This window comes from Grammomys surdaster, unplaced genomic scaffold, assembly GCF_004785775.1.
Source record: "Grammomys surdaster isolate TR1022 unplaced genomic scaffold, NIH_TR_1.0 126271, whole genome shotgun sequence".
Lineage (NCBI taxonomy): Eukaryota > Metazoa > Chordata > Mammalia > Rodentia > Muridae > Grammomys > Grammomys surdaster.
Window position 1 is genome coordinate 1,625,095 of NW_021621071.1, and position 26,099 is coordinate 1,651,193.

At 40.5% G+C, this 26,099-nt stretch overlaps 1 protein-coding gene, 1 non-coding gene and 1 pseudogene across 3 annotated transcripts; all 3 read left to right on the forward strand.

Moving 5' to 3' along the window:
• The first annotated feature begins 310 nt into the window (after nt 1-310).
• Nucleotides 311-25,443, forward strand: Nap1l1 (nucleosome assembly protein 1 like 1). 2 transcript variants are annotated; one of them, XM_028759066.1, is made up of 16 exons: nt 336-431; nt 8,419-8,455; nt 12,741-12,826; nt 13,967-14,069; nt 17,659-17,800; nt 18,009-18,089; nt 18,698-18,826; nt 19,565-19,636; nt 20,320-20,459; nt 20,800-20,945; nt 21,051-21,070; nt 21,568-21,690; nt 22,220-22,249; nt 22,752-22,802; nt 23,401-23,466; nt 24,060-25,443. In XM_028759066.1, exons 2-15 carry the CDS (start codon nt 8,439-8,441, stop codon nt 23,434-23,436), a joined length of 1,176 nt encoding a protein of 391 aa, XP_028614899.1. In that variant the 5' UTR covers nt 336-431; nt 8,419-8,438; the 3' UTR covers nt 23,437-23,466; nt 24,060-25,443. The 2 variants fall into 2 exon arrangements, with proteins under 2 accessions (XP_028614898.1, XP_028614899.1); XM_028759065.1 differs by having other exon boundaries at nt 311-431; nt 23,401-25,443.
• Nucleotides 1,489-1,630, forward strand: LOC114613772 (annotated as a pseudogene).
• LOC114613767 lies at nt 8,632-8,775 on the forward strand. The gene has a single exon (XR_003710228.1). It is a non-coding gene; the product is annotated as a small nucleolar RNA SNORA48 (small nucleolar RNA).
• Nucleotides 25,444-26,099: the final 656 nt, after the last annotated feature.

Sequence of the window (26,099 nt, forward strand, 5' to 3'; positions counted from 1 at the left end):
CAAAGCCTGCCACTAGGCTGCTGTCCCTAACCCAGGCGAGGAGAACCAGGGGCAGGACGTATGGGTCCTCGCAGGGGACTGGGATTTCCATCCGAGCGCAGAGGGGAGAAGAGATGGAGAGCTGGAGACCGCCTCTGGCGGGAAGCCTAAGGTGCCGGCGAAGAAGGACAGCTCTGTTACCAGGCAACAAGGCCCGGGCCCGCCTCCCGCTCCCGTTGCTAGGCAACGCCGAGGCCAGGGGGAGGGCGGCGGAGCAGCCCTACGTGCTGACGCTAATTGTATATGAGCGCGAGCGGCGGGCTCTCGGGTCTTTTTTAGCGCCATCTGCTCGCGGCGCCGCCTCCCGCTCCTCCCGCCGCCGTCGCCGCCGCCCTGAGTCACTGCCTGCGCAGCTCCGGCCGCCCGGCTCCGCGTCCGAGCCTCCTGGAACGGTAACGGCAGGGGCCGGGAGGGTCGGGAGGGCCGGGGAGCGGGGCTTGCGAGGTGTTGGGCTGAGGCCGCGGGTAAGCGCTCCCGAGGGGCCGTGCGGCCTGAGGGACCCCGGGGAGCGGCTGCGGGGCGCGCGGGACGGCGAGGCCGCGGGAGAGCGGAGGAGGAGGCCACGCCGCGGGCCGCCCTGTTCGCCCGGCCGCCTCTGGCTCGGTGTCCCCCACCACTACGAGGGGAGCCCCGCGAGGCAGGGATGGGCGACATGGAAGGAACGGTGGCCGCGAGTTCCGCCCGCAGGGAGGGGCTGCGCAGGCCGCGGCCTCCGCGCGGAGGAGCCCGGGCACGTGGGGACCGCGCCGCGGCCGGCCGGAGACCCTTGCCGCGGGCCCACCCGACCCCAGGCGGAGATGAAGGAGGAGGGGTCGCCACGAGGACCAGTCCCGCGACCATCTTCCAGGCTTCCCCACGGTCTTCCTGGAGGAAAATGTGCTAGCGGATGGGAGGATGGAGGGGCGAGCAGCCTCTACCGCCAGGGTTTTAAGGGGTTAACACGTGCAAAGCGTTCAGCTTAACTATTTTTTTTTTTTTAAACAAAAGATTTATTTTGTGTCTCACAGGTACAGTTAGAACTTCGATGGGTACCGTGGCCGGGGTATATTTGTGTGAAGAGACTTGATCGTAGTCTCCATAAACCCTCCAGATGGTTCTGAGACGAAAGAAGGGCTAGCTTGTTCCGGGAGGCTTTGAGTTTAATAGACCGACAGCGTAGTTCTTCCCTTCAGGAAGCCTCCAGAATTCTCACTAGGGATGAAGTGGAAGGACCCATGAGGTGGAACAAGGCATTAATATATATACTGACGGCGCTCAGTGCGCCACATTTCTGTAAAGATCTCAGGAGTGGCATTGGAGGGAGGGCGGAGACAGGTCCTGTTGGGAGGGCAGGGCTTCTCAGACTCAAAGGATGCACCAGGCACATGGGCTGTCTTCCAGGACTACCTACTTCAGACTGTCTCCTCCTATCTCTAAATTCCAAAATGAAAAAACGTTTTAAAGACTCCAATACTTAACCTGGCAGGGGAGATAACCATGATCACGAAGATGATTTTCCCAACTTGGGGTATGCTGACCCCTGCGGTTTCCCCAAATGTGGGAAACTGCATACTTTGTGGTAGTGGGGGAGCTGCGGTCGAGCCCTCACCTGGGGAAAAAAAAAAAGACTTCCCAACACCTCTAATTTCAGGAGATTCAGCATAAAGTTTGCTATTTTTGAAAATAGATGCCATCAAAATATCTTTGCAAACTTGATATCCAAAGAATACTTTGGATAAAGGGAGTACCTAAAATTTATTTTAAAACCATAAGTAAGTGGGGGAAAGGGGTTTGGTAGTCTTGTGAATTCTTAACTCTTGTTTACGGTTGAAGTATACATCCCAGATTTAAACTGTACAACTACTTTAATTCTAAGTCTGGATTGGAGGGATTTAATTTAGCATTAGTAAAAGCTTAGACATCTGTCGTAAAATCTTGACTTAATAGATGTTCTTTTCCAGTCAGCATTTAGATTATTAAAAAGAAGTTAAAGACGCCTAACGTATCAACAAGAAAAGTTCTGTCAGGTTTACCTGTCCTTTTTTTTTTTTAAAAGATATATTTTATGTATATGAGTACACTGTGGCTATCTTCAGACACACCAGAAGAGGGTGTTGGATTCCATTACAGATGGCTGTGAGCCACCATGTGGTTGCTGGGATTTGAACTCAGGACCTCCTGAAGAGCAGTCAGTGTTCTTAACCACTGAGCCATCTCTCCAGCCCCCAAAACTTTTTTTTTTGTTGTTGGTTTGGTTTTTCCAGACAGGGTTTCTCTGTGTAGCCCGGGCTGTCCTGGAACTCACTCTGTAGACCAGGCTAGCCTCGAACTCTCGAACTCAGAAATCTGCCTGCCTCTGCCTCCCAAGTGCTGGGATTAAAGGCGTGCGCCACCACCGCCTGGCTGTCCTTTTGTTTTTAATCTTTGGCCCTATAATTGACAATAATTTAATACTGAGTGGCACCTGAGTAGTCCTTTCATGAGATTAAAAATAACACTCTTGGCAGTGCCAATGTGTCTAAAATTCTATAGTTTATTTCCTTATTTGCTTGCTTGTATTGGCTTCAGGTGACCTAAGCCAATCAGGGAAAGGAAAGGGGCTAAAAAAGAATCTGACAGTGTCAAGATACATTACTTATGTTCAGTTTTAAGTTCTCAAAGAATTAAAGAATCCTATTTTATAGATATATGGGTGATCATTTTTACTCACATTCTAAAACTCAATCTATTCTGACCTATATCTCACACCATGAGCAAATAAGCGACTGATGTGTCTGGCTGTGTTGGGCTGTGAGGATTGGGAAGGAAGTTGGAAGAGCTTGAGATAATTATGATTTGCTTTACAGAAAAACGCCTGTTAGAATTGGTTACACTTCATTCAGCCTAGTTTCATCTTGTTCTTGTGCATGCTAGAGGGAAGGTCCAAGTGGCTGTCTTTCTTACACCTGCTTTTAGACTGCTGGACCCTGTTACTGGGTTGACAGGAACTGTTACACCCTGGGTTAGCAACTCTCATTGGTAAAAATGTACAGTTTGGACTTTTTTTACGTCAGAAGTTTCACACTTTGTTTTTAAAGTGGAAAAGGAGCTGTAATTTTCTTAAACTAAATAAAATCCCACAGGAGCTGGAGAGCTGGCTTTTAAAAGTTAGAGCACTCCCTGACTGCTCCTCCGGAGGACCTGGGTTCAATTCCCAACATCCACATGGCATCTCACAGCTAGCTCTGGTCCCAGGGTATCCAACAGCCAAATGGGTACAGACATAAATGTAAGCAAAACAAAGGTTACACGATAATCTTTTTAAAGGGTGGTGCTGCAGGGGAGCAAATTGTCCTGTCAACAGTGATTACTGAGGCTTTATTTATGACAGGTTCTCAGATGTAGCTCTGCTGTCCTGGCACTGTTGGCTGCCCTTGCATTCAGAGATTTTCCTGTCTCTGAAGTGCTGAGATTAAAGGCATGGGATTGTTTAAATTCCACATTTTTGTTTGTTTGTGTTTTGAGACAAGGGTTTCTCTGTGTAGCCCTGGCTGTCCTGGAACTCACTCTTGTAGACCAGGCTGGCCTCAAACTCAGAAATCCGCCTGCCTCTGCCTCCCAAGTGCTGGGACTAAAGGCGTGTGCCACCACCACCCTGCTTCACATTTATTTAATGCTGTCAGATAGCATTAACTTTTTTCTTTTGAAGCTGTCTCACTGTATATAGCTTGGGTAGTAGTACTAACATTTTAACTAGAAAACAGGTATAGCGTGGTAAAAAGCTTATTTAGGGTTATTTAGTTTTGCAGTGGAGAGTTACAGGGTTGGTTTTATTTACATTTTAAAGCTTCATTTTGTATGTATGTATGTATGTATGAGAGTGTTGCCTACATGTCTGTACCATGTGCAAGCTTGGTAACTATAAAGCTTAGAAGAGGTGTCAGATCCTGTGGGATTGGAGTTTCAGACAATTGTAAGCTGCCAAGTGAGTACCGAGAATTGGCTTCAGGTTGTGCAGGGAAAACAAGTGTTCTTGAACATTAAGCTGTCTCTTTTAACCCCTTTATATTGAGTTTTAAAGGATGGTGCCTGACTTGAAGTACTGGACATGAGTGTGAAATTTAAAAGCACTGTCCTGGGATTTGGTCTGAGAAACTCCAGTGTAGTTAGGTGGTTTTGTTCAGTATGGAATTTGCCTGCATATAATTAAATAGTGGCTGCTTTAAAGCCTTATCTTTGCATATATGAGCTATGCATGTCACATACTTGAATATGGATAAATTGTTACTAGTGAGTGAGGGGTTTGGCCAAATGCTACATCTTTGTAGGTGTACATTTGCTGTTGGGTTGGGTAATACTCAGGGTGCGGAGATCTCTTAGATCGAAGGTAGTATTCTCAAGTAGTCCGTTTTGCTTGGGAGTTTAATACATGGCCCAGTTGTGACTTGACTTGCTGTCACTAGAATGGAAAAGTGTTTAAAAAATGGTGCTGTTTAAACTGTTTAATTGGAGCCGTATTTGGTGCTGAGCCCTGAATTAATGACTGTTCCAAAAGAACAGCCACATCTGAAATTCTTGAGATGGAATGAAGTCTGGGAGAAAGCAAGGTCCAAGTCATTGAGTTTACTAGTTTCTTATTATAAAACGATTGCCTGTTTCATCATGCAGTCACTATTTTTCTAAAGAGGAAATACTTGTCTGCTGATTGGTATCTCAGGAAATTTTCCAGAAAATGATGTATCAGAAGGTAAGCAGTTGATAGTGGGTACTTGGCTATCTGGGTACTAGAAGACGGTAAACTAATCAGAATGTTTTGTGTAGTCAGATGTTTTGTGGCCTCCTTTCTACTTCTGTGGAAGATTTTACTTAATTCAGGATTAATTGATTTAAGGAAAATTAATTACAAACCAGCATCCTTTCCCATTGAGATGGTCTGTACACTCTTGGGTTCCACACCGAGCCTTTTCTATCGCCTAATGGTCTTGATTTTTCCCCCCTCATGGTAATATAGTGATAGTTTGGTTGTATTATGTTTTACCTGTAATGATGGTGGGATTATTATTTAGCTGGATAGAGTGACATATACCTGTAAGTTCAGCACTAGTGTATCTGAGGCAGGAGAATCACTTAAGCTCAGCAGTTTGAGTACATCCTGAGCAATATAGTGAGTGGTACCGCGTGTAAAGATAATTATTTAGACACACACCCAAGTCTGTCCAAGTGTTAGATTATTAACCTGGAATCACTTTCCTTCTAGTTAAAGCTATATGTAAGAGAATATCTCTAATTAAATTGCTTGGAGGTATTTTTTGCTTCCAATTAGCTGTTTTACCTTCATTTAATTTTCATTTTTAAAGGCTCTTTTGGTTGCAGATGGTCTAAGACCCTTTGTTAATACACTCATCAGGCATGTGTAGCACTGCCTGCAGCATGTGTACCCCTGCCTGCCTGCCTGCCTGCCTGCAGCAGTGCTTTGTCTTCACTGCCATCCCTCCATCCCTCAGTTGTTTATCTTCATTAGGAGAGTAGATTTACTGGGTTCCTTTAAACTGTGGATTGGTGTCTTTCATCGCTTCTAGAAATTTCTTAATGTTCTATCCTTTGTACCTGTAGAATTGGTGTCCAGTCTCAGATTTTGTTATATTCTAAATCTCTTGAGTACTTTCTCAGACCTGCCTTGCTTGCAGTATGACTTCCAGCTTCCTTTGAACTGAATTCATTCCTCAGCTGAACCTAATATATTGTTACAACTGAACCAACCTATTTCATTATTTTTATCCTGGAAGTTCTATTTAGTTATTCCCTAAATTTGATATCTTTAGAGATGGTTGCTTTGTTACAGAGGGTGTTTTCTTCCTTCCTCAACTCCCTTTACTCTTTTCCTCCCTGAGATCAAACTCAGACCTTTTGAATGCTGTGGGAAAAAGTCTTTGAATTAAATATTTAAGCTTTTGTAGTATAAGACTAGTTTTTTGTTTTTATGAATTTGAGGCTTAGGAAGAAGATATCTTTCACTTATTGTGGATGTGCAGGTGCCTGTGAGTACATTATCAGAGTCCACTAAGCTATAGCTTCAAAGTTTAGGGGACAAAATAGTAGATGAAATTGGGCTATTAGTCCAGAAATGGATTATTTTTTCTGAGGTATAGCATTTGGGGTTTCTGCTTAATTTGGGAGGGTTGCTGTAAAGAATTTATGGGGCTGGGAATTGAGCCCAAGGCATTGTAGGGAAACTGAGTTGCTTCCCCGAGTGTGCCCAGGATTTTGATAGCTCAGGGATATTAAAATTGAGTTTCTATTCTTGGCTAGGTGCCACACACATGTGTAATCTCATTTAAAGAGGAACTATAAAACATTCAAGGCCATCGGCTCTGAACTGAGTTCTAGGTCAGTCCAAGTCCATGTTGTGTGAGGGAGGTGCTGTCCCATAGCACAGGGAAGGATTGAACTCCTTTTAGGTTTAGTCACAGGGACCACAGGTTCTATGACCTCCATGCTTGTGCCATGTCAACTCCCCCAAATAAGTGAGGTTTTCCTATTTTTTTTTTTTTCATTTGATAATGGCAGCTGGCCTTTGGGCAGAAGTAGCTTTGGACTAAGGGTTTCTTAACTGATTTGCTAGGGCTTCTGTGCTTTCAGAATTTCCTTTTTTGGTTTTTCGAGACAGCGTTTCTCTGTGTAGCCTTGGCTGTCCTGGAACTCACTCTGTAGACCAGGCTGGCCTCGAACTCAGAAATCCGCCTGCCTCTGCCTCCCAAGTGCTGGGATTAAAGGCGTGCGCCACCACCACCCGGCTTTTCAGAATTTTCAAATGAATTTTATTCTGTACTTTTGATTTTTCAAAAGTTGATCTGCTTAGTCTGCTGTCCCTAATCTGGGCGGAAGGTTTTTTTATATGAGATGAAAGAATACTGTTTATACATGTGTCTATGCAGTATCTCTTCCTAGGAACCTAGGCTTACTGATTCCTTTAAGATGAATGGCTAGTGGCTGGGAGAATCTGCTTATCTAAGCTCCTCCCCTAGTGGTAGGATTGATTGCAGTCCTGTCTGCATAGGGTAGGTATTCCTTGCTCAGTGATAGGGCCAGAGCTCAGATTTCTAGCACCTATGGATAGCTTTAATTCCAGAGACCCTCTTCTGGTTTTCTGCACACTCAAACACATACTGGTACTCACTATACGCCATACAGTGAGCTACATGTTTTTTAGTTCTTGGCAACACTGAGGGAGCAGAAATCATAACTGTGGCTTTTAGGCTTCAATTCTAAGTAAGGCATTTCCATGTTGTCAGTATTTTTCTGGTGATACTGCATAGTTGTTTTGGTGGCTGGGCTGAGTCTTCAACAGTACAGGGGAGCTGTGTTCCAAAGACTTGATAGTATACTCTAATGGAAGGCTGAAATCGCCCAGAGCAAGGTTGGTCTGCTGAGCTGAACCACGTGTATGATGGTCACATGACTGAGACTAACCACATGTTGAAGCTGTTGTAGTGTTGGGTCTCAGTTGTAGCTCTCTTCATCCAGACCCTGATTCAGTCTTCTTTAGAAGCTTCCAGATGCTAGGAGGAGCTTTAGAGGGTGGCTGAAAGTAGATTTTTAGACAAAGTCTTCTATTTATTTAGGTCAGGCTGGCTTCCATCTCTGAAAGCATTAGCTATTCCTAAGTACTGGGGTTGGTTTTCATAAAATAGCTCAAAGAACTAATAGTTATACAATGCTGAAGCTATTAAAGACTTCAAGAGTCATAGAAAAGACAGTAATTAAACAAAGTTTTGTTTTTTGAAATGAATTTGAGTTAAATTAATGGTGTGGGCTGGCAAAATGGCTTACTAGGTAAAGTTGTCTGCTACCAAGCCTGATGACCTCAAATTTATCCCCAGGACCCATATGGAAAGTGAAAACCAGTAAATTGTTCTCTGAACTCTCACATGGTGCACACATAATAAATAAACATCATTTTAAAATACAGAGTGTTAAAAAACAAAGTGGGTAGTACATACCTCTAGTCTCAGCTTGGGGAAGCAGGGACAGACAGATCTCTGGGTTGAGACCAGTTCGGACCATGTAGTGAATTTCAAATCAGACAGGGTTACAATAAAGAAAGCCTGTCTTTTAAAAAAAATATTCTAAGGAAATAAGTAAAAATTGACCTTTCACTATCATTAAAAGTATCTGAATAAAGTTCACTGATCTATGAATCTATTAAATGTGGTTTCTATTGTCTATGTGGAATTATAAAGCCTAGCTTCTGAAAATTGTTTTGTGCAATACTGTGTTCCATGTTTTTTTCTTAACACATGGTTTTTAAAGGGAATATAATGTTTTATTTAGTGTTTTATTGATTCATAAGGTTCACTTCAAGTGTTTTTCCTACCTTTAAGCAACTCACGCTTGTTTTTAACACTTTTTTTTTTCCCTTAGGTATTTGGAGTTCTTACAAGATGGCAGACGTTGACAAGTAAGTGGGGACCTTGGTCCTTTTTCAGATACTTTGTTGTGATGTAGTTAATAGGACAGATTGTAGATTATGGAAGTGGGTAGTGCTCACGTCCTTTGGTGCCTACTATACTATTGGAAGTTGAGTACAATATCTACTCTAAAATATATGATATAATCATTCAAGTAGAGTAAACCACCCCCTGGCAATGGGCAAAGAGACACCTTACTAATGGTGTTGTTCTTATATCAGTCAGGGGCAGAGCAGATGGCAGTCCTTTGTTCATCCTAGCTTGATGCCTGGCTTGGTGGCCAAAGCTGTTTCATGCCTAGGGCACAGTATCCACATCCCTCAACCCCTCTGCAAACAGCCAGGTATGTGGCACATGCCTTTAGTCCCAGTGCTTGAAAGGCAGAGACAGATTTCTGGGAGTTTGGAAGCCTGGTCTACACATAATGAGCTCCCGGACATCCAGAGCTACATAGTGAGACCCTATTTCCAAGAATACCAAAAGGGAAAAGTACAGTAAACCATTCGTTAGTATTTATTCTTAGAAAAGTGCTGAGCATGATAATAGGTTGTAAATACTTGGGAATTTTTAGCATGTATGTAATTCTCAAAACATTCTCTTACTAACACTGAGGTGGGTAAACATGTAGACTTGAAACAGCAACAGTATACAAGTTAAGGGTGGGAAGATGACCCTTCTCAGTTGTAATCTTGATTTTAATTCACTTCTTTCTTTGCTTTTCCTTAGAATGTTAATGGCTTGGAGGAGGGTGGGGCAGTACTGGGAATAGAACCTAGGGTTTCACAGATGCTAGGTAAGATCTCTGCCACCAAGCTGTCTCCAGCTGTGTTGGATTTTGAAGAACTGAGTAGGAAGCACTGACTTAGAGCAGTGTGTTGGCTTTTAGTGGCTTAAACTTGAGGTTCTAGGGTTTGTTCTGCTGATGGCTTGGGACATGGGTGTAAGCAAGTTCTCACTGTTTCAAGTGTGCATGACTGTCTTACAGGAATATGGTCACGGAGAGTGGGAAAGACAGTCTTACCATTAAAATACAACGCATTAAGATCATCAGTGGATTTTTAGATATCAAGAGTGTGCAGTTGGTAGAGGGGCAGAAACTACCTTAAAGGTCAACAAAGAGAAACTGTATGACAGTTGTGGCCTGTGACTATGCTTGCTCTTTGGAAGAGGGCAGGAAAGTCGGTTACTTTGACATAGCATGACTGAAAGCTGTTACTGCTTATGGTATGGTTAAGGTATAGAATACTAATGAACATTTTTATTGAGAATTTTGAAGGCACTGTTACCACTTTGCCTCCAGTGTGATACTGAAATTCAAAGCCATAGTTCTCTGATCACTTACATTCTATTTCTTTTGCTAAGTTTCAGTAATTGGCTTTAGTTTTTAAAATGTCTAGTTTTGTCTTTCTTTATCACTTGATAATAGCCTTGTAGTAGCAGGCCCTTTGATTTGGCTGGATTCAGTCAGTGGCTTTCAGTTGTACTCTGTCCACTGGCTGTGTCTTCTTCTTCTGCAGCCCTTGTCAGATGCTGTATGCTCCTCCAAGTTTCATCTTTGTCTCTTTGCTCTTCTGTCTGGACAAATGTAGAAACTTTCTTCTGTTTATGTTCTTAAATCTGCTGCTTTCTCTCTTGCTCTTTGCTTCTTGTTCTGGTTTCATTGATTGTCCTGTCTTTGAGTGTTTCTTTCCTATTTAGTCTTATTTACTCTTACGTTTTCTTTTCTCCTTTTGTTTCAGACTTAATCTGTAATAGGCTTTCCTAATGAGGTAGAATCATCTGCTCGTTTGTAGGATTGCTGGTGCGGGATGGGAGCGTTGAGAGACATTAACAGTAGGTGATGAGACAAACGGCTTGGTAGAGGGTATCGTCACTGTGGGACTCCAGGGCAGGCTCGAGTGCTTGCTGTAAGAACTCCCCAGTGTCAGTGGTTTTCCTTGGTGAGCAGTGTTGGGAAGTAGAGCTGCCGTCCAGTGTTGTGGGAATCTGCTTAGAAGAAGGCAGCTAGGGAGGCCTTCAGCATTCTCTCATATTGATATATATATATGAGGAAACTAGTCATAGTATTTCTGTTTCCAGAGTAGAAACTGCCCTGTTTCTGAGAGGACTTAAGGGTTGAACTACTTAGTATTTCACCCAGTCTTCCCCAGGTTACCCATCTTTGTTCTTTGTCCCTACTTACACAGAAGTGTCATCAGTCCCGTTAGCCTTCATGCCTATCCTTCACATTTCCTACTTAGAGTTCAGTTCTTTCAATAAAGTGATTGTTGTGTATGTTTTCTGGCTGCTTCTTTCTTTGACATTTAGCGTCTTAAATAACACTTGAATACTTTTCTTTTTGTTTTGTCTTTAAATTGATTTTAGAATTATTTTATGGATGAATGCTCTCTGCATGTACACCTGCATGCTAGAAGAGAGAGCGTCAACCCCATTATAAATGGTTGTGAACTACCACGTGGTTGCTGGGAATTGAACTCGGGACCTCTGGAAGAGCTGAGCCATCTCTCTAGCTCCCTGATTTTGGAAGTATTAAATTAGATACTGTTATGTCATCTTAGCTTAGTAGCCATCATTTTGTAAAGAAAAACTGCAGATTGATTATAACAGCTTGATTACTCTCCTTTGCTATTTAATATGGCAGTTAGGCCTGGGAAGGCGAGGAAAAGTGACTCTTCAAAGAACCAGGAAGCTGAGTGAGTGTTTTAGGCAGTTTGAGCCTTAAAACTACTCAAGTAGTTACTTCAGCTGTTTTGTTACTGTGTCTTATATTCTAATACTAAATTAGTAGTATTTATGGAAACAGAAGTAGGCTAGATTTGACCATATGATAATAGCTTGTGAAATGTTTTAAAGACCTAAGGTAGAGATGGTCAGTAACTAAGGTAACTAAGGTAGAGAAGGTCAGATACTAAAGGAGCAGCAGATACACGCAGCACTGGCTCTGTGTGCACGCACAGAAGATCACGAGGAGTCAAACCCCGAGTTTCTAGGAACATAGATTTTTATTAGCCTCGTATGTTTAGACACAAAAAGCAATTACTGTCTTTAATCCAGATGTTAAATGAGGCCCATGTCTATCTATAGTCCTAGTAAGTACTCTGGAGGATAGTTGGCCTTGTAGGATGCTCTGTTATGCGTGGCAAAACTTGTCAAACAAACAACCCAAAGGCAAATTGTTCTCACCCCCTCTAGTGCTAGATGGAATCTAGTGCTAGATCTAGTGCTAGATCTCACCCCCTCTAGTGCTAGATGGAATCTCATGTCGACAAAGTAGGTTTTTCCTGATTCCCCAAGACGATGTTACCTTTCGCCTAATGGAACCATCCTGGTTAAACTTTAAGCAAGGTGTTGTTTGGCCAAAGACCTTAACATTTCTTCTACATCTTTAAAGTTAAAAAAAACCCAAAAAACAGAAAACATGTCTAAAGATAGTAAGTCCTTTAAGTGGTCATAACCATCAACGATAACAGGTGTCTTGGTTTTTGTTTGTTGGTGTTTTGAGACATGGTTTCTTTGTGTAGCCCTGCTTGTCCTGCTCTGTAAACTAGGCTGTTCTCAAACTCATAGATCCGCCTCCCTCTGCCTCCTGACCACCAGCCAGGATCCTCTGTTTTCAAACTAACATCCTCACTCTTAGAGTTACTGAGCATCTGGGCTCTCTCGTGGTCTAATGTGGCAGCTGAAGCTGTAGTACCGTTTTTCCCGGAGCCTTAGAGTTTTAAAGGATTGTGTTGTAGATGATCTCAACCCTCACAGCCAGGGCAGCATGCATGGTAAAGCCAACAGGACAGAAACTCAGTAACTCACTGCCGAACATCCGGCCTGGTGGTGTAGGCTGTAAACCCAGCAGGAGACTCAAGAAGCCCATCTTCAGCTCCATAGGCTGGACTACATGAAACAAATGTACAAAACCAGCAGCAAGTAAAATGCCATTGTCAACCTCTAGTCCTAGGTATAAACGTCCTAGGTATTGCTGCCCTAGTGAACTGAAGGTTCTTTATTACAGTGACCCAAGAATACAGCCTTTGGATAGGGGTGAAAAGGTCACAAACTTAACAAATAGCAGCTTTAAAGCTTGAAGTATAAACTGTTGTTGGCTAGATGGTTTTAAGTAGAGGTGTTAAAAGCACTTCAGTTAATACAGAGCTAGAAGACTGAATCGCTGAATTTCTGTCTTGAAAGAAGCATATTTATTTAGATAGTCAATACAAGTTTCTCTAATCTTGATTTGTAATTCATACATTTAAACTATGGTGTGATGCTATGATATTGTAGCAAAGAACAGTCTGAACTTGATCAAGATTTGGAAGATGTTGAAGAAGTAGAAGAAGAAGAAACGGGTGAAGAAACAAAAATCAAAGGTATTCTTTTAAATTACTTGAGGAGCCAGTGATTGCTGGCATTTGTGTTCTAGACTAGATTAGTGAGAAATGTTCCCCCTTTCCTGGACTTGACCCTTTCTCCTCCATCTCCTGATCTATTCCTTGAGTTGAGTAGCTTTGTATAGGACACAGGAAGCCGTAAACAAGATGGGAGTGTGGTCGCGTGTTTCCCCCCCCACACACACACACTGCTGGAGTTAAGAGCATCTAGCTGGGTCAGGACCGAGTTAATGTGAGGAAGACTGGAAGGGTTGGAAGTAGGCTTTATTTGACAATGCTTCTAAGCTGTGTTTACTATTGTATAGAAAACATGTGTGTCTTTCCTTAAAAGTGTACCCTATTAGACACCAAAAGGGCACTCGATAGTGCAATGCATGCTATAATTTGTACCAGGAGTAGTACTTGACGGAACAGATGTGGTTCATGAATACCAAGGTAACCAGGGGACTCACTTTCAGTTTTAGCCAGATGAATTTTAATTGTGAAAACAAGAGTTTCTAATTGATGTTGCCAAATGCTTATTATAACTGTATCATTTAGTTACTAAACTTAAAAGCTAATTGGTCTCCAAGAATATAACTGAAAAAATTTATATTTAAATTAAATATAATCATTGAAAGTCACTTTTGGCCTTAGTTACAACCCATGACCAATTTTTGGTAAGTTAATATGAACAAAAGGGAGAATTTTCAAATTTTGTTATAATGTCAAAATTATATGTGTACATAATATAAAGGCACATTTTATTAAGTATCAAACAATCCATATAACCCCTTTTTCTCTGGCCTAAAATTGTTGGTGTTTTTGGTGTTGACTGCCTTCAGATTACTGTCAAGAGTCTGAGACACCTGGATGAAACTGGGCTTCCCTAGGGTGAAATGAGATTCCTAAGGTGGATGAAATTCAAGATATTAGAAACAGAAAAGACTGTCCACTGAGCTTGTGAGAAAGGCCTAGAGAGATGCTGTGCATTAGAGATCTTAGAAACCCAAGCTCTCTACCTTTCTCCTCATCAGACTGGCATTTATGGGTCTGTTAGGAAGACTTCATGAGTGGCTTGCCAGTGGAAAAGAAACAATTTCATGAACCCCTCTTTCAATGCCCCTTTCTTTTTAAAAGCACGTCAGCTAACTGTTCAGATGATGCAGAATCCTCAGATTCTTGCAGCTCTTCAGGAAAGACTTGATGGTCTGGTAGACACACCAACAGGATACATTGAAAGGTACAAGATCCTTTGTTTTTTTTTTTTTTCCTACCTTCCTTATTTATTTTTTTCTATATAAAGCCATCTAAGTTTATCTGTGTGATCCTGGAAAGCTAATGTCTGTTAGTGTCTAGTATAAGATTTGGGGGGAAATAAAGCGGAAACGTCTGATTAGATTGGGGCTTGACTTGCTTGGTTCAGGTCTGTGGGAAGCGTGTTGATCTTAGCTTAGCCATTTCTATGATTTGTTTAGATGTTTGTTAGAAATGTACAGAATTAGAAATACAAATTAATCTTGAAAATACAGATTACTTCTTGTAATTTAAAGCTCAAAATTCCTCAGCTTTCTAGTTTTAAGGTCCATGTGTACTATCTTTCCATGCTTACTGGAAATGTTTCTTGGTTCTGTGTCTACTGTTCTTTTACTTCCTTTTCCTTTGATAGGACTGTCTTGACACAGATTGTACTGGATGATGGATGCATATCATCTTTATATATTCATAAGGAACTGTAATGGTTTCCTTGAGCTGTTACTTTGGTAGAGTTGCTACTTAGAGGCCAACAGTCTTTACCTGTACCAGTCTTGTGGCAAGATTTCTAGAAATGCGAAGGTGGCTTGATTTCCATGTCTACTAGAAGTTGGCATCCAGCTTTTGTAGATTATTTGCTTCTTGTAAACCAGTCTAGAAGGTATGACTTGTTTTACTTGTATTTCCCAGAAGCTGCTTTTCAGAAAATGTGTGAGCCTGGTGGTCCATTTGTACCTTTAGTCCATTTTCTTACTGACATTACTTTCATTTTGTTAGAATATTTTATGGCAGTCTTTGCATACTCATTTTCATCTTAGCATTGTAAAAATATTTTATCTATGAAGTCTTTCAGTAAACAGGAATACTTAAGTTTTATATTAGCAAGATGGCTGGCCTGTCTGACATAGTATGTTTGTAGATTCAAATTGCTTAGGAAGTCTTAGATCCGACATTCTTGTTGGTTAGTTTTAACTTTTAAATTTAGGTCTTTGATTCCTTCAAAGTCCAACTTTGTACTTGGTACAGGTAAACATCAGTTCCTTCCTGTTTTTTACTAAGTTCTTAAAAAACTCTATTAACTGAACTGTTCCCTTTTTCTATTACACATCTAGACACTGCGGCTTCCTAGTGTGTGTTGATATCCTCTGAGGGTGAGTTGTATCCACCCTCAGCTCTAGGCAGTTCTCACGGCCATCAAGATGGGGTTCTTTTTTTCTTGTCATATTTGACTTTTCAGCAGATCTGGCAGACAAGATGTTTCCATTCACTCTGTCCTATCCTCGACCTTTATGTTTGACAGGGTTCTCAAGTTCTTTAATTCCTGAGGTTAGATATTACGTTCAGGTTCATGGATTGGGAGAGCAGTGTATCTTCTTTCCATGGCCTCGTCTCTGTACTTGGGCTTACAGCACATGCTGTCTCGGGGTTGTGGTTTCTTCGTAGAATATTGGTTCCATTCATTTCAGTATATTTTGCATGTGATATTCCTGTTGTGAATACTGTTCTTTTATATTGTATTCCTGCTATACAGAGGATTGCTGTGTTTTTCTTTAAAAGGAATTTATTAGAGTATCCAGTAGCATTGTTAAAATCATTGGGTGATTTATAGTCCTGGCTGGCCTGGAACTTGCTTTGTGGACCAAGCTGAATTACAATTCTCAGAAATGTTGCCTGCCTTTGCCTCCCAAGTACTGGGAATAAAGGAGTGTACTATCATCATGCCTGACTAACATTTTATTTTAAAATCTAATTTGGTTTGTCCAAGTTTTCTTTAGTGTTAGTTTTGGTTTGCTATATTCTAAGCATGTATGTAGGTTAGGTTTAAAATTGGCAGTTGTCTTGATCTTACTTCATTCCCCCCATCCCACCCCCCAGAAAGGGTTTCTCTGTAGCCCTTGCCATCCTGTACCTCAACTCTGTAGACCAGGCTGGCTTCGAAACAGATCTGCCTGCCTCTCCTCCCAAGTGCTGAGATTAAGCTGTGCTCAATGACCAGGCTCTTAACTTGGACTTCTTTTGCATTTCCTGCTGCTCGCTCCTATTTCTGGCCGATTGTGTACTTAGCTTGGTCTCGGTTTAATCTGTCCTCCATGGCCTCTGAATTCTTATTTTTATGTCTGTGCGTGTGTACTTGCCCAGGGAGACTACTAGGAAAGAACTGCAGATCCTAGAAGTTACAGGTGGTAGTGAGCAGCCTGCCGTGGGTGCTGGGAAATGCAAGAGCAGCAAACTCTCTGAGTCACTGAGCTGTTGCCTCAGCACCTCTTGGTTTTGTAACGTTTGTAAATACTGACTAGGAGTGGGTAGCTTAGGTAAACTATTTGGTACTCTTCTGATGCAAGCCTGGTCCCCGATTTTAAACTCCTGGAACCCATACAAAAGTGGACAGAGAACCTTCTCAGTGGAGTCATTTGGCCTATGTACAGCTCCCCCAACTGGGCAATACTAATAAAAAACTAAGTGCAGAGCAGAGACCGCATTCTGATGGTAATAATTCCATTGTGATCGTGCTGTGTAAGCTATCTGTATTTCCGTGTAATAACTGTTCGTTTGGTCTGGAAGTTTCTAGGAAGGATATGTTAAAAATACGGGCTCCAGTTCTCACTGTAGACTGGTTAAAATTTAAATTTATGGTGTATATGTGTACTCATACCTGTATATTTTGTAGATTCTTTGGGTATATTTTATTCTAACATTAAGATTTGTATTCAAACTTTCACAATTTGAATATGTTTTTATTTAGTATTATAAGTTCAAGCACTAAGTTACTTTCAGATTTTCTTTTTTATGTATAAGAGAACTCTCTGTGAACATAGGGGCACATAAGAGAGCTTTGGATTCCCTGAGTCTGCAGTAGTTACAGGTGGTTTGCAGGCTCCATGTGGGTGCTGGCAGTTGTCTGAGGTCTTCTGCAAAAGCACTAGGTACTTGTAACTATTGAGCCAACTTACCAACACAAGTTACTTTCTTGATTAAGTTAAGTTCATTGGTGTGTTTTGAGAACGAATCCAGTTTGATCTGGCCGCAGGCTCACTATGTATGTAGCTTCTTGGCGCTCCCTCCTGTGTCTACAGATTCTGGGGAATCCAACTTAAGTTGTCAGACTTGTGTAAGAAATAGAAAAAAAAAAACTGATCTGAGAGAGAATGGATAACAGTTGAATTCATTAATTTTAACTACTTCAGTGGTTAAGTAAGACAATTATTTTATAAAATCTTGGAGCCAGGCAGTGGTGGCGCGCACCTTTAATCCCAGCATTTGGGGGGTGGATTTCTGAGTCCCAGGACAACCTGGTCTACAGAGTGAGTTCTAGGATAGCCAGGGCTACACAGAGAAGCCCTGGAAAAACTTGGAAAGAAAATTCAACCTGGATTATGGGTATTCCTTGTGTTTGGTTGTGTGTTTTTTTTTTTCTCACTGATTTATTCGACCTGCTTTTATAATGAAAGGATCTGTATGTCTGTTATGAATTTTAGTTACTTTTGATTCCTTGCTTCAACTCAGAAACTTGAATGTTTCGGTTTTAATGTATGGAAAGTGTGATTTGTGTTTTTCTGAGATTTTATGTAACTTTTCAGCTTGCCTAAGGTAGTCAAAAGACGAGTGAATGCTCTCAAGAACCTTCAAGTTAAATGTGCACAGATAGAGGCCAAGTTCTATGAGGAAGTTCATGATCTCGAGAGGAAGTATGCTGTTCTCTATCAGCCTTTATTTGATAAGGTAATGATTTCTACTACATTCTAAGCTAACTCAGGAAATAAACTTGATAGATATTTCAATGGAGTGGGTATGAGAGGTACATGTGAAAGCAGCAATAGCAATTATTAAAAGTGGTAGCATTTACTAACTAAATCAGAAACCAGTAGTTTGAAGTTTTGCACGGTGATGTTTTTACATGAGCCCCCCCCCCTTTTTTGTTTTGTTTTAGCGATTTGAGATCATTAATGCAATCTATGAACCTACAGAAGAAGAATGTGAATGGAAAGCAGATGAGGAAGAGGAAGTTTCGGTTAGTACCTTGTAGTTTGCAGTATTTTGGATGATAAGGACCGTAAGCAGTCTGTAGAAGTAGCATTCATAAGCAACTTAGTACCTGCTGGGGATCAGCAGTGTTCTAACAAGATGAGCTAGCCTTCAGCCTTGGCAGCGCCTCCTTTTGTATTTCAAGCATCTCATGTAGTTTCCTTTGACCTTTTGATGACTGGTGAAAGAGCATACAATTTTCAGGTGCAGGCCTTCCCTGCGTGCCCTGGCTGCAGTGAGGAATGAGAGCTGTGCGGGAAGGCCGGCACTGTGCATCGATCCTTTGCAGGGTATAATCAGTTTGTTATTCTGATTAAGGACCTCAGAGGCTGAACATGGGACAAGTTTCTGTTTGCTGAAGTTAAAAGTCTTGTTATTAACCCTCTTCTGCTTTTTAAACTGTTCCTAAAGTTCTTGATGCGGGTGGTGCTTCTTTCTAAGGTGATGTGAGAGAGAGCATTGATTGCTATGAGGTTGAAGTTTTCCAGTGAGTGACAGCAGAATTCGCACAATTAAACCAAAATGCTGTGATTGAAGGCTTATGAGAAGACCTCGACAAGAGGTCATTCCAGCGTTTCCTGTCTTTTTTTCAAGGAGGAGCTGAAAGAAAAGGCCAAGATAGAAGATGAGAAGAAGGATGAAGAAAAAGAAGACCCTAAAGGGATTCCTGAATTTTGGTTGACAGTGTTTAAGAATGTGGATTTGCTCAGTGATATGGTTCAGGTAATTTAATTCAGAAAAACACCCATTAACCTAGAAAGAAGGTTTTGATATTTAAATATCTGTGGTTTCCGCATGGCTTACTTAATGGTTTTATATAAAGAAAATTCAGTGTGTTGGTTAATCAAAATATTTTAAATTCATTGATGAAGTGGCATCTTTGATCATTATTAGTTGGTGCTTTCTCATTTTTTGTAATATAACTAACCTTCTTGTTTCTTGGTACTTAGGTAGGGTTAGTGAGGAAATATTAATGTTTAATTTGCATTGCACTAAAAAAAAAATCTTTCCAGTTTGAAACTTGTTAGTCCAGGAGGAATTTGCATCTTAAAATATATATATTTTTTAAACTCAACAAAAACCAACACAGATGTTCACTTTGGGAAACTGCCTCTCTTGTTCTTGAGCCATTGGCACTATGGAGTACTGTGGCCTAGTTTGTGACTGAGTGTGAGTACATTTCTGCTTTGCCAAAGTAGAGAAGGAACAAACAGCTTGAAACCATAGCGGATAATAACATAGCCTATTTTAGAATTTTGTATTTTTCAGACTGGTCAGGCAGTGTGCTGAAGAACCACAGTATGAGGTAGCTTCAGTGTAAAACTTGTGGTGATGAAGTTTTAGGGTTCATAGTTACTGTATAAAACTTCTGTAACAGATACTCTACCTAGTTTCTGTGTGGTTACAGAACATCGACCCTAAAATGCCAAATTAAACGTTAATTGTTACTTTAATTTGAAGGAACATGATGAACCTATTCTGAAGCACTTGAAAGATATTAAAGTGAAGTTCTCGGATGCTGGCCAGCCTATGGTAAAAGACGTTTTAAATGTTTACTACATTGTTACAGATAAGTTTTAAAACATGACATTCAAGAGTTGGGATTGAGGCTGACACTAGATATTCTTAACAAAGTGCATGTTTGATTTTGGTGCTTGTAATTCTGTACTTCATCCTATTCCTGTAGGATTTAGGCTTTTGTAAAAGTAAAGATAGTGATCTTAAAGTAGATAAAATATAACAGGGAAACTATTAAAGGTGTCTTCCTGGGAATGACTTCAGGCAGATGGTGCTTGAGGGCCTGCATGAGGGGAGAGAGGCCAGCTAATAACCCCTTCTATGTCAGCTATGGGCAATGCTACTATGTTAATAAAGGCTCATGGTCTGAAAGTCAAGTCTTTTAAGGTTGTCAAGGAGGGTGCAGCTTCATATCTAAGCGCCGTCTTTGTGGGAGATGGAGAGAAGGGACACTTGGTCATTCATTTAGATTTAACTGACCTAAGTGATAATTAAGGTTGAAACTATATTGTGCCTTTATTTTCACCTGTAACAGAACGAAGGGTTTCCCCTACACCCCTGTTAGCATTGTTATTTCTGAGTGAGGGAAAGAGCGTTAGACTTCGGTCTATGCTTATCAGAAACCACAGGTCAGACTGTTGACTGATGCATTGACATTATGGTTTAAGAACTTAACTCATTTTTGTTTTCTCTTAAAGAGTTTTATCTTAGAATTTCACTTTGAACCCAATGAATATTTCACAAATGAAGTGTTAACAAAGACTTACAGGATGAGGTCAGAACCAGATGATTCTGATCCCTTTTCTTTTGACGGACCAGAAATTATGGGTTGTACAGGGTGAGTTAATTGTACTAAAGTGTTTTGTGTTTAATTGTAGGAAGAGCTTTCTGTGTTATCCCTGTGTCCCGTTGGGTCTGTCCGGGGCTGGATGTTTGGGTCTCCCTTCTCCCTGGACTGACTATAATGGACATTTATGGGAAGGGACACACTATCTATTCACTTTCTTTATGGCATCTTAGTGCTATTATAAATCAAGATTTTAAAGTTTTGTTTAGAAAGTATCCTCTAAAGTTTTAACTTGACATGTAAACACATGCTAAAATATCATTAAAATATCAAAAAACAACCCAAAAAATCATCAAAAAACCCCACAAAATATCCTGTTTTGTTTCCTAAGGTGCCAGATAGATTGGAAAAAAGGAAAGAATGTTACTTTGAAAACTATTAAGAAGAAGCAGAAACACAAGGGACGTGGGACAGTTCGTACTGTGACTAAAACAGTTTCCAATGATTCTTTCTTTAATTTTTTTGCTCCTCCTGAAGGTACGTAGTGAGAAGTGTCTCATTTTAGGTCAGATATTGATGTGTGTTGTATTGTAAGCTGTGCTTAAGTTTTTTTTCTGATTTGGATTTCTTTTAATTTTGCAGTTCCCGAAAATGGAGATCTGGTAAGTTGAGTAACTAAAAGACAGACTCACTGACACTTGTTTTTCTTCAACTCAGATCCACCTACTTTTCCTTCCCGAGGCACTGAGATTAAACTGGTGTCCTACCATGCCTGTTAAAGACATGTAGTATTGCTTCTGTGTGTTAGTGTTTGCCAGCATGTGTGCCTGCTCCATTTGTGTGACTGATTCCCGCACAAGTGGAAGAGGACGTGAATCCTCTTGAACAGAGTTAACGTACAGTTGGTCCTCTGGTTTTATAGATGCTGGGAATGGAATCCTGGCTCTTCACTGAGCCTTATTAACCTGCGGAACCATCTTGCTAGCCATATTTTTGTTATTTCCAAAGGAATGTAGCAAAATTTCTTATGGGTTGCTTTGCAAACACAAAGGCCTATATAATAACAGTCCTAACTTATATTTAAATGACTTAGTTGATAAGTGGCAGGTGGGCAGGGTTGAAGCTTTGTCACACACTAACTGACGATTCGTTCTGATAGGATGATGACGCTGAGGCGATACTGGCTGCGGACTTTGAAATTGGTCACTTTTTACGTGAGCGTATAATCCCCAGATCAGTGTTGTACTTCACTGGAGAAGCCATTGAGGACGATGACGATGATGTGAGTACATTCCATAAGTCCTGTGCGCTCGTTTGTTGGGGGTGCCATAGTCAGAATTGGTAAGAGGCTAGATTTACTGTTTAGTAAAGCAGGACATAAGGATTCATAATGAAGCTAATCCTTTGGATAGCTTTTCTCAGTTTTGAAGAAGTCTCTTTACAATGTTTGGATTCATTTATGGTAGATTTTTGTTTTTCTTTTACAAAAAATTATTCTGAATTGATAAAAGAAAACGTGGTTACCTTTATTTTACGTTTGTTTTATTTTGATGTCACTGTCATGAAACAACTAGAACCCTTGAATGTTCATGGCAGTGTTTATGTAGGTAATATAGTCTGCAAGGAAGTCATAGGGAGGAAGTCATAAGGAAATGCTGTAACCTATAGCTATCGCAGTGTGGTAACTCACGGCATCGATAGCGGTATGCTCGCTTTGCTTTATACTCATTGCAGTGTTCCAGCTTATGGGTGTTACTAAGCTGTGCTTACTGACTTGTTATTCACTCACACTTTCACTTGTCTTTTTTCAGTATGATGAAGAAGGTGAAGAAGCGGATGAGGTAATGTTTACCAAATGAGCAAATAATTCACTGTATAACACATTGAAGAGCAAAATTGATTAATGTATTCCTTTGCTTATAATCATTCTGTGATTTGGGATAAATTTTGGAAACTTGATTTTAGAATTCTACAGCCAAACAATGTATGTATAAGGTTTCAATAAATAAATTGCAAAACTCAGCAACATTTTTTTTTTTTTATTTCAAATAATTTTGTTCTGCTGCAGGGTTATCAGCTCTTTGAAGAAGTCAAAAGCTGCAGTAAACTTTTTCAACGTTGGCTGCAGTAAATCTTTTCAATAAAAGCTGTCTGGATGTCTCAAGTTGTGTTGGGAAATTTTTCATATTAGAAGCTTTCAAATTAAATTGTATTATCAACAAACTCTGTAATCATGAAAATCTGTTGACCCATAGAGTATCTTGTATAAAATTTCCATACATTATGAGCCAGTTTTTTCTAGTATGTACCTACTTCATGGATGCATTTTGAACTTTAATATAGGAAGGGGAAGAAGAAGGCGATGAGGAAAACGATCCAGACTATGACCCAAAGGTGAGCAAACCTGGGCTGGCCTTACACTAAAGTAGGAACAGATAGGATCCTCTCTTTACTTGCTCAGTATTTGAGATTTGGCCTTTTTAAAGAATTAAACCTATTGCTTAGATTGTTTTCCATGCAAAGGAAAGCTATAATTAGTCAAAGAATATCTGGACACGGGAATGCTTTGAACTTTGGATTCTCCAACATCTATTAAAATTATTTGGTTCCTAAAGGTCCCAGTTTATAATTCATGGAATTTTAGTATCAGTAAAACATTTTCCCCTTCAAAGTGTGTAACGACAATTCCCAGGATTCCTTGGAAACCTAGGATTCCCTTTATTCTGTTCATCTACCATGTGCTGTAATACACTGGGATCTCAACGCTTCTATCACGCATGTAGAAGGGAAGTGACGAGTAAGGTATTTTGATAGATATGAATTAGTATTAATAACAGTGGTTTTTTGGGGTTACTGATTATCTCAGGAAATAATGCTGCATTAATGTATACTTTAGTGACTCTGAACAAGATGAGATATTGTGATAATTACTGTTTGAAAAGTCCATCAAAATTGGTAGAAGATAGATTGACGTGTTGTTTTCCTTTAACAGAAGGATCAAAACCCAGCCGAGTGCAAGCAGCAGTGAGCAGTGACTGGCCTTGAGGACGGCCTCCCTGTAATAGCCTAAACATGACCCATTTACTTACAGCCTTATGGTTTTGTATTTTCTTGGTAGAATCAGTAAGTTTTTAAGGGAAAGGAAATTGATGTTTTAAAAACCAATTTGTTCTACCTAGCATCCTAACTCTAGCTCTGTCAGATACGTTAATGCATACATCCTCTCTAATGCATGTTCATCTACTGCTGCAGTTTGGCTCCTCTGGAATATCTTCATCATGTAGCTACTGGAAACCAACTGCTGATCATACAGGAGTAGCTGTGTCTTTCCTAAAGAACCAAAGTTGTTTTTAGCTGGCAGAACAGGTTGAGGTCCACCTGCATTAGCTGTGCTTTCCGTTCTGTTGTTAGAGGGATGCACACAGCACAGCATCATTTGAGGAAGGAAAATTGTGGTTAAGAATTTCCAGTAAGATCAAACTTAGTAACTGAGATTATTAAGGCATTTTTCTATTTTTGATGACATAACAAAAGTCAACTCATGCTTATAGCGAGGTGAGCAAACCCTAGGTTCTTTTGGGGAGTTAATTGATAGTATTTAATGTACTTTGAGAATTAACCTCCGTTAATTAAATCTTTTCTTTGTGGTAGGCCAACCTTCTGCTTTCCTGGAAAAGATGACTATACATCATTTGAACCTATTTTGAGTTTTTCTGTTGTTTGCCTATTTTTGTTTTTATAGTCTAAAAAATAAAAATGTGACAGTTTTAGCTCTCTTGGGATGCTGTCTCAGTTTGTGCTGATTGAGGCTATTGCAGAGGGTTAGTTGGAATTCAGGGGTGCCTAGTTTTCTACATTGAACAACATAGGAGGAGGTGATACACATGTACTTTAAAAAAAGTGATGTGCTGTAGTTTTGAACAGAAAGGTGAATTGCGCTTGTTAGAACTGAATACCTTTGGACTCTGTTTATTCTGTTCGTCCTCAGTACGGAGGATGACGGGTGAGCCATGCTGGTTACTGTCCATAACTAAGGATGGGTAGTAGTGTTGATTGAACTACCTCAGCTCCGTTAAGGCATATTGGGGTAAATCTCACACACAAACTCTCAGTCGTACAAAATGCTCAAAAAAATTGGGCCTCTATACCATGAGTGTGACGTTCAGCATTCTATTCACACCAAGCTTTGATGATTAAACTGGAGAATGAAGTTTCAACACTTCCCTTCTAGATCTGAGCCTGTGGCTCCCATTTTAGTGGGAATGAATGAAAGTGGTGTGTGATTTCAAGAGACTGAAGGGTTTTGGGTTTCTTGAGGTTAGCTTTTTATACCCCCCTTCAGATATTTCAAGTGACTGCATTGTAATAACTCTTGAGATGGTGATGAGGCAGGGGAGGATGGCATTTAAGTTTCAGACCACTGAGAGCCACATTTAAAATACCTCAGGCTAATTACTGTTCACTTTGGGGGAAGAAATGTTTTGACAGGGTATATTAATTGGATTGTACTTGGGAAAGTTCCTGCTGTTAATAAAATTTACATTGAGGAAAAAAATTTTTGGAGATGATAGTTCTTTTGTGAGATTTTAGTATTAAGCTCTTAGAATGTGAGGTCATTCTATAGCTGACATCTTCCTGAGATTTTTAACTACTGGAAATCCTTAACCAATTATATTTTCTTTATTTTGAAAATGATTTGGTTGCTTTTTCTTAGATGGTTTCTGCTATTTTCTGTAATCATAGTTTGTCTAAACACAGCCTATTTTCTTGAACATTAAAGTTTATAACCTAAAGATAGGATCTGTTTTTCAGTGATCTTTCAGACTAGCACAGGCTTCCCTTCCTGCTTGTAGGAAGGAGCTGTTGCCAAAGTGAAGAGGGAGCTGGCTCTTGTTGTGTATGGGAGAGCGCTGTGTGGAGCTTCAGGGGTCAGTGTTTATTCCGACATCTGTCAGTCCCCAAATGGTCTTCTCCTCTAGAAGTCTGAAATATGTAATCTGAAATCCTTAATAAAATTGGATCTAATTTTATAAAATACAGTGGTGATATTTGAAGTTTTTACAACTATAGATACATAACTTTGAAGATGGGAGAGCTGCTAATTCTGTGCTGTTAAAATAAAATTAATATGAAGAGAGTCTTAGCATGTTAAGTCTGCAATATGATGAGAAGAAAGGGATCCTGTGGTCTGCAAACATTTCATCATCTACAAACTACAGTTCTGAGTTTATACTTTCATTGTTTAAACTATGATTTATGTGTTACCAAGTTTACTTGGTCCTGTAAGAAACCATGGGAACCATGTACAGTTTTATCCTGATTTTAAAGAATTGTGTGCATCAGTGTGATGGTGTCAGATCCTTTAGAACTGGAGTTACAGACAGTTGTGAGCTTCTATGTGGGTGCTGAAAATTGAACCTGGGTCTTTTGGAAAAACAGTGCTTTTAACCATTGAGCCATCTGTACATGTTTTTTTGTTTTGTTTTGTTTTGTTTTTCAAGACAGGGTTTCTCTGTGTAGCCCTGGCTGTCCTGGAACTCCCTCTGTAGACCAGGCTGTCCTTGAACTCAATAATCCGCCTGCCTCTGCCTCCCAAGTGCTGGGATTAAAGGCGTGCGCCACCACCGCCCGGCTCCATCTGTACATATATGTACACACATACAGGGTTTTTTTTTTTTTGTTGTTGTTTTT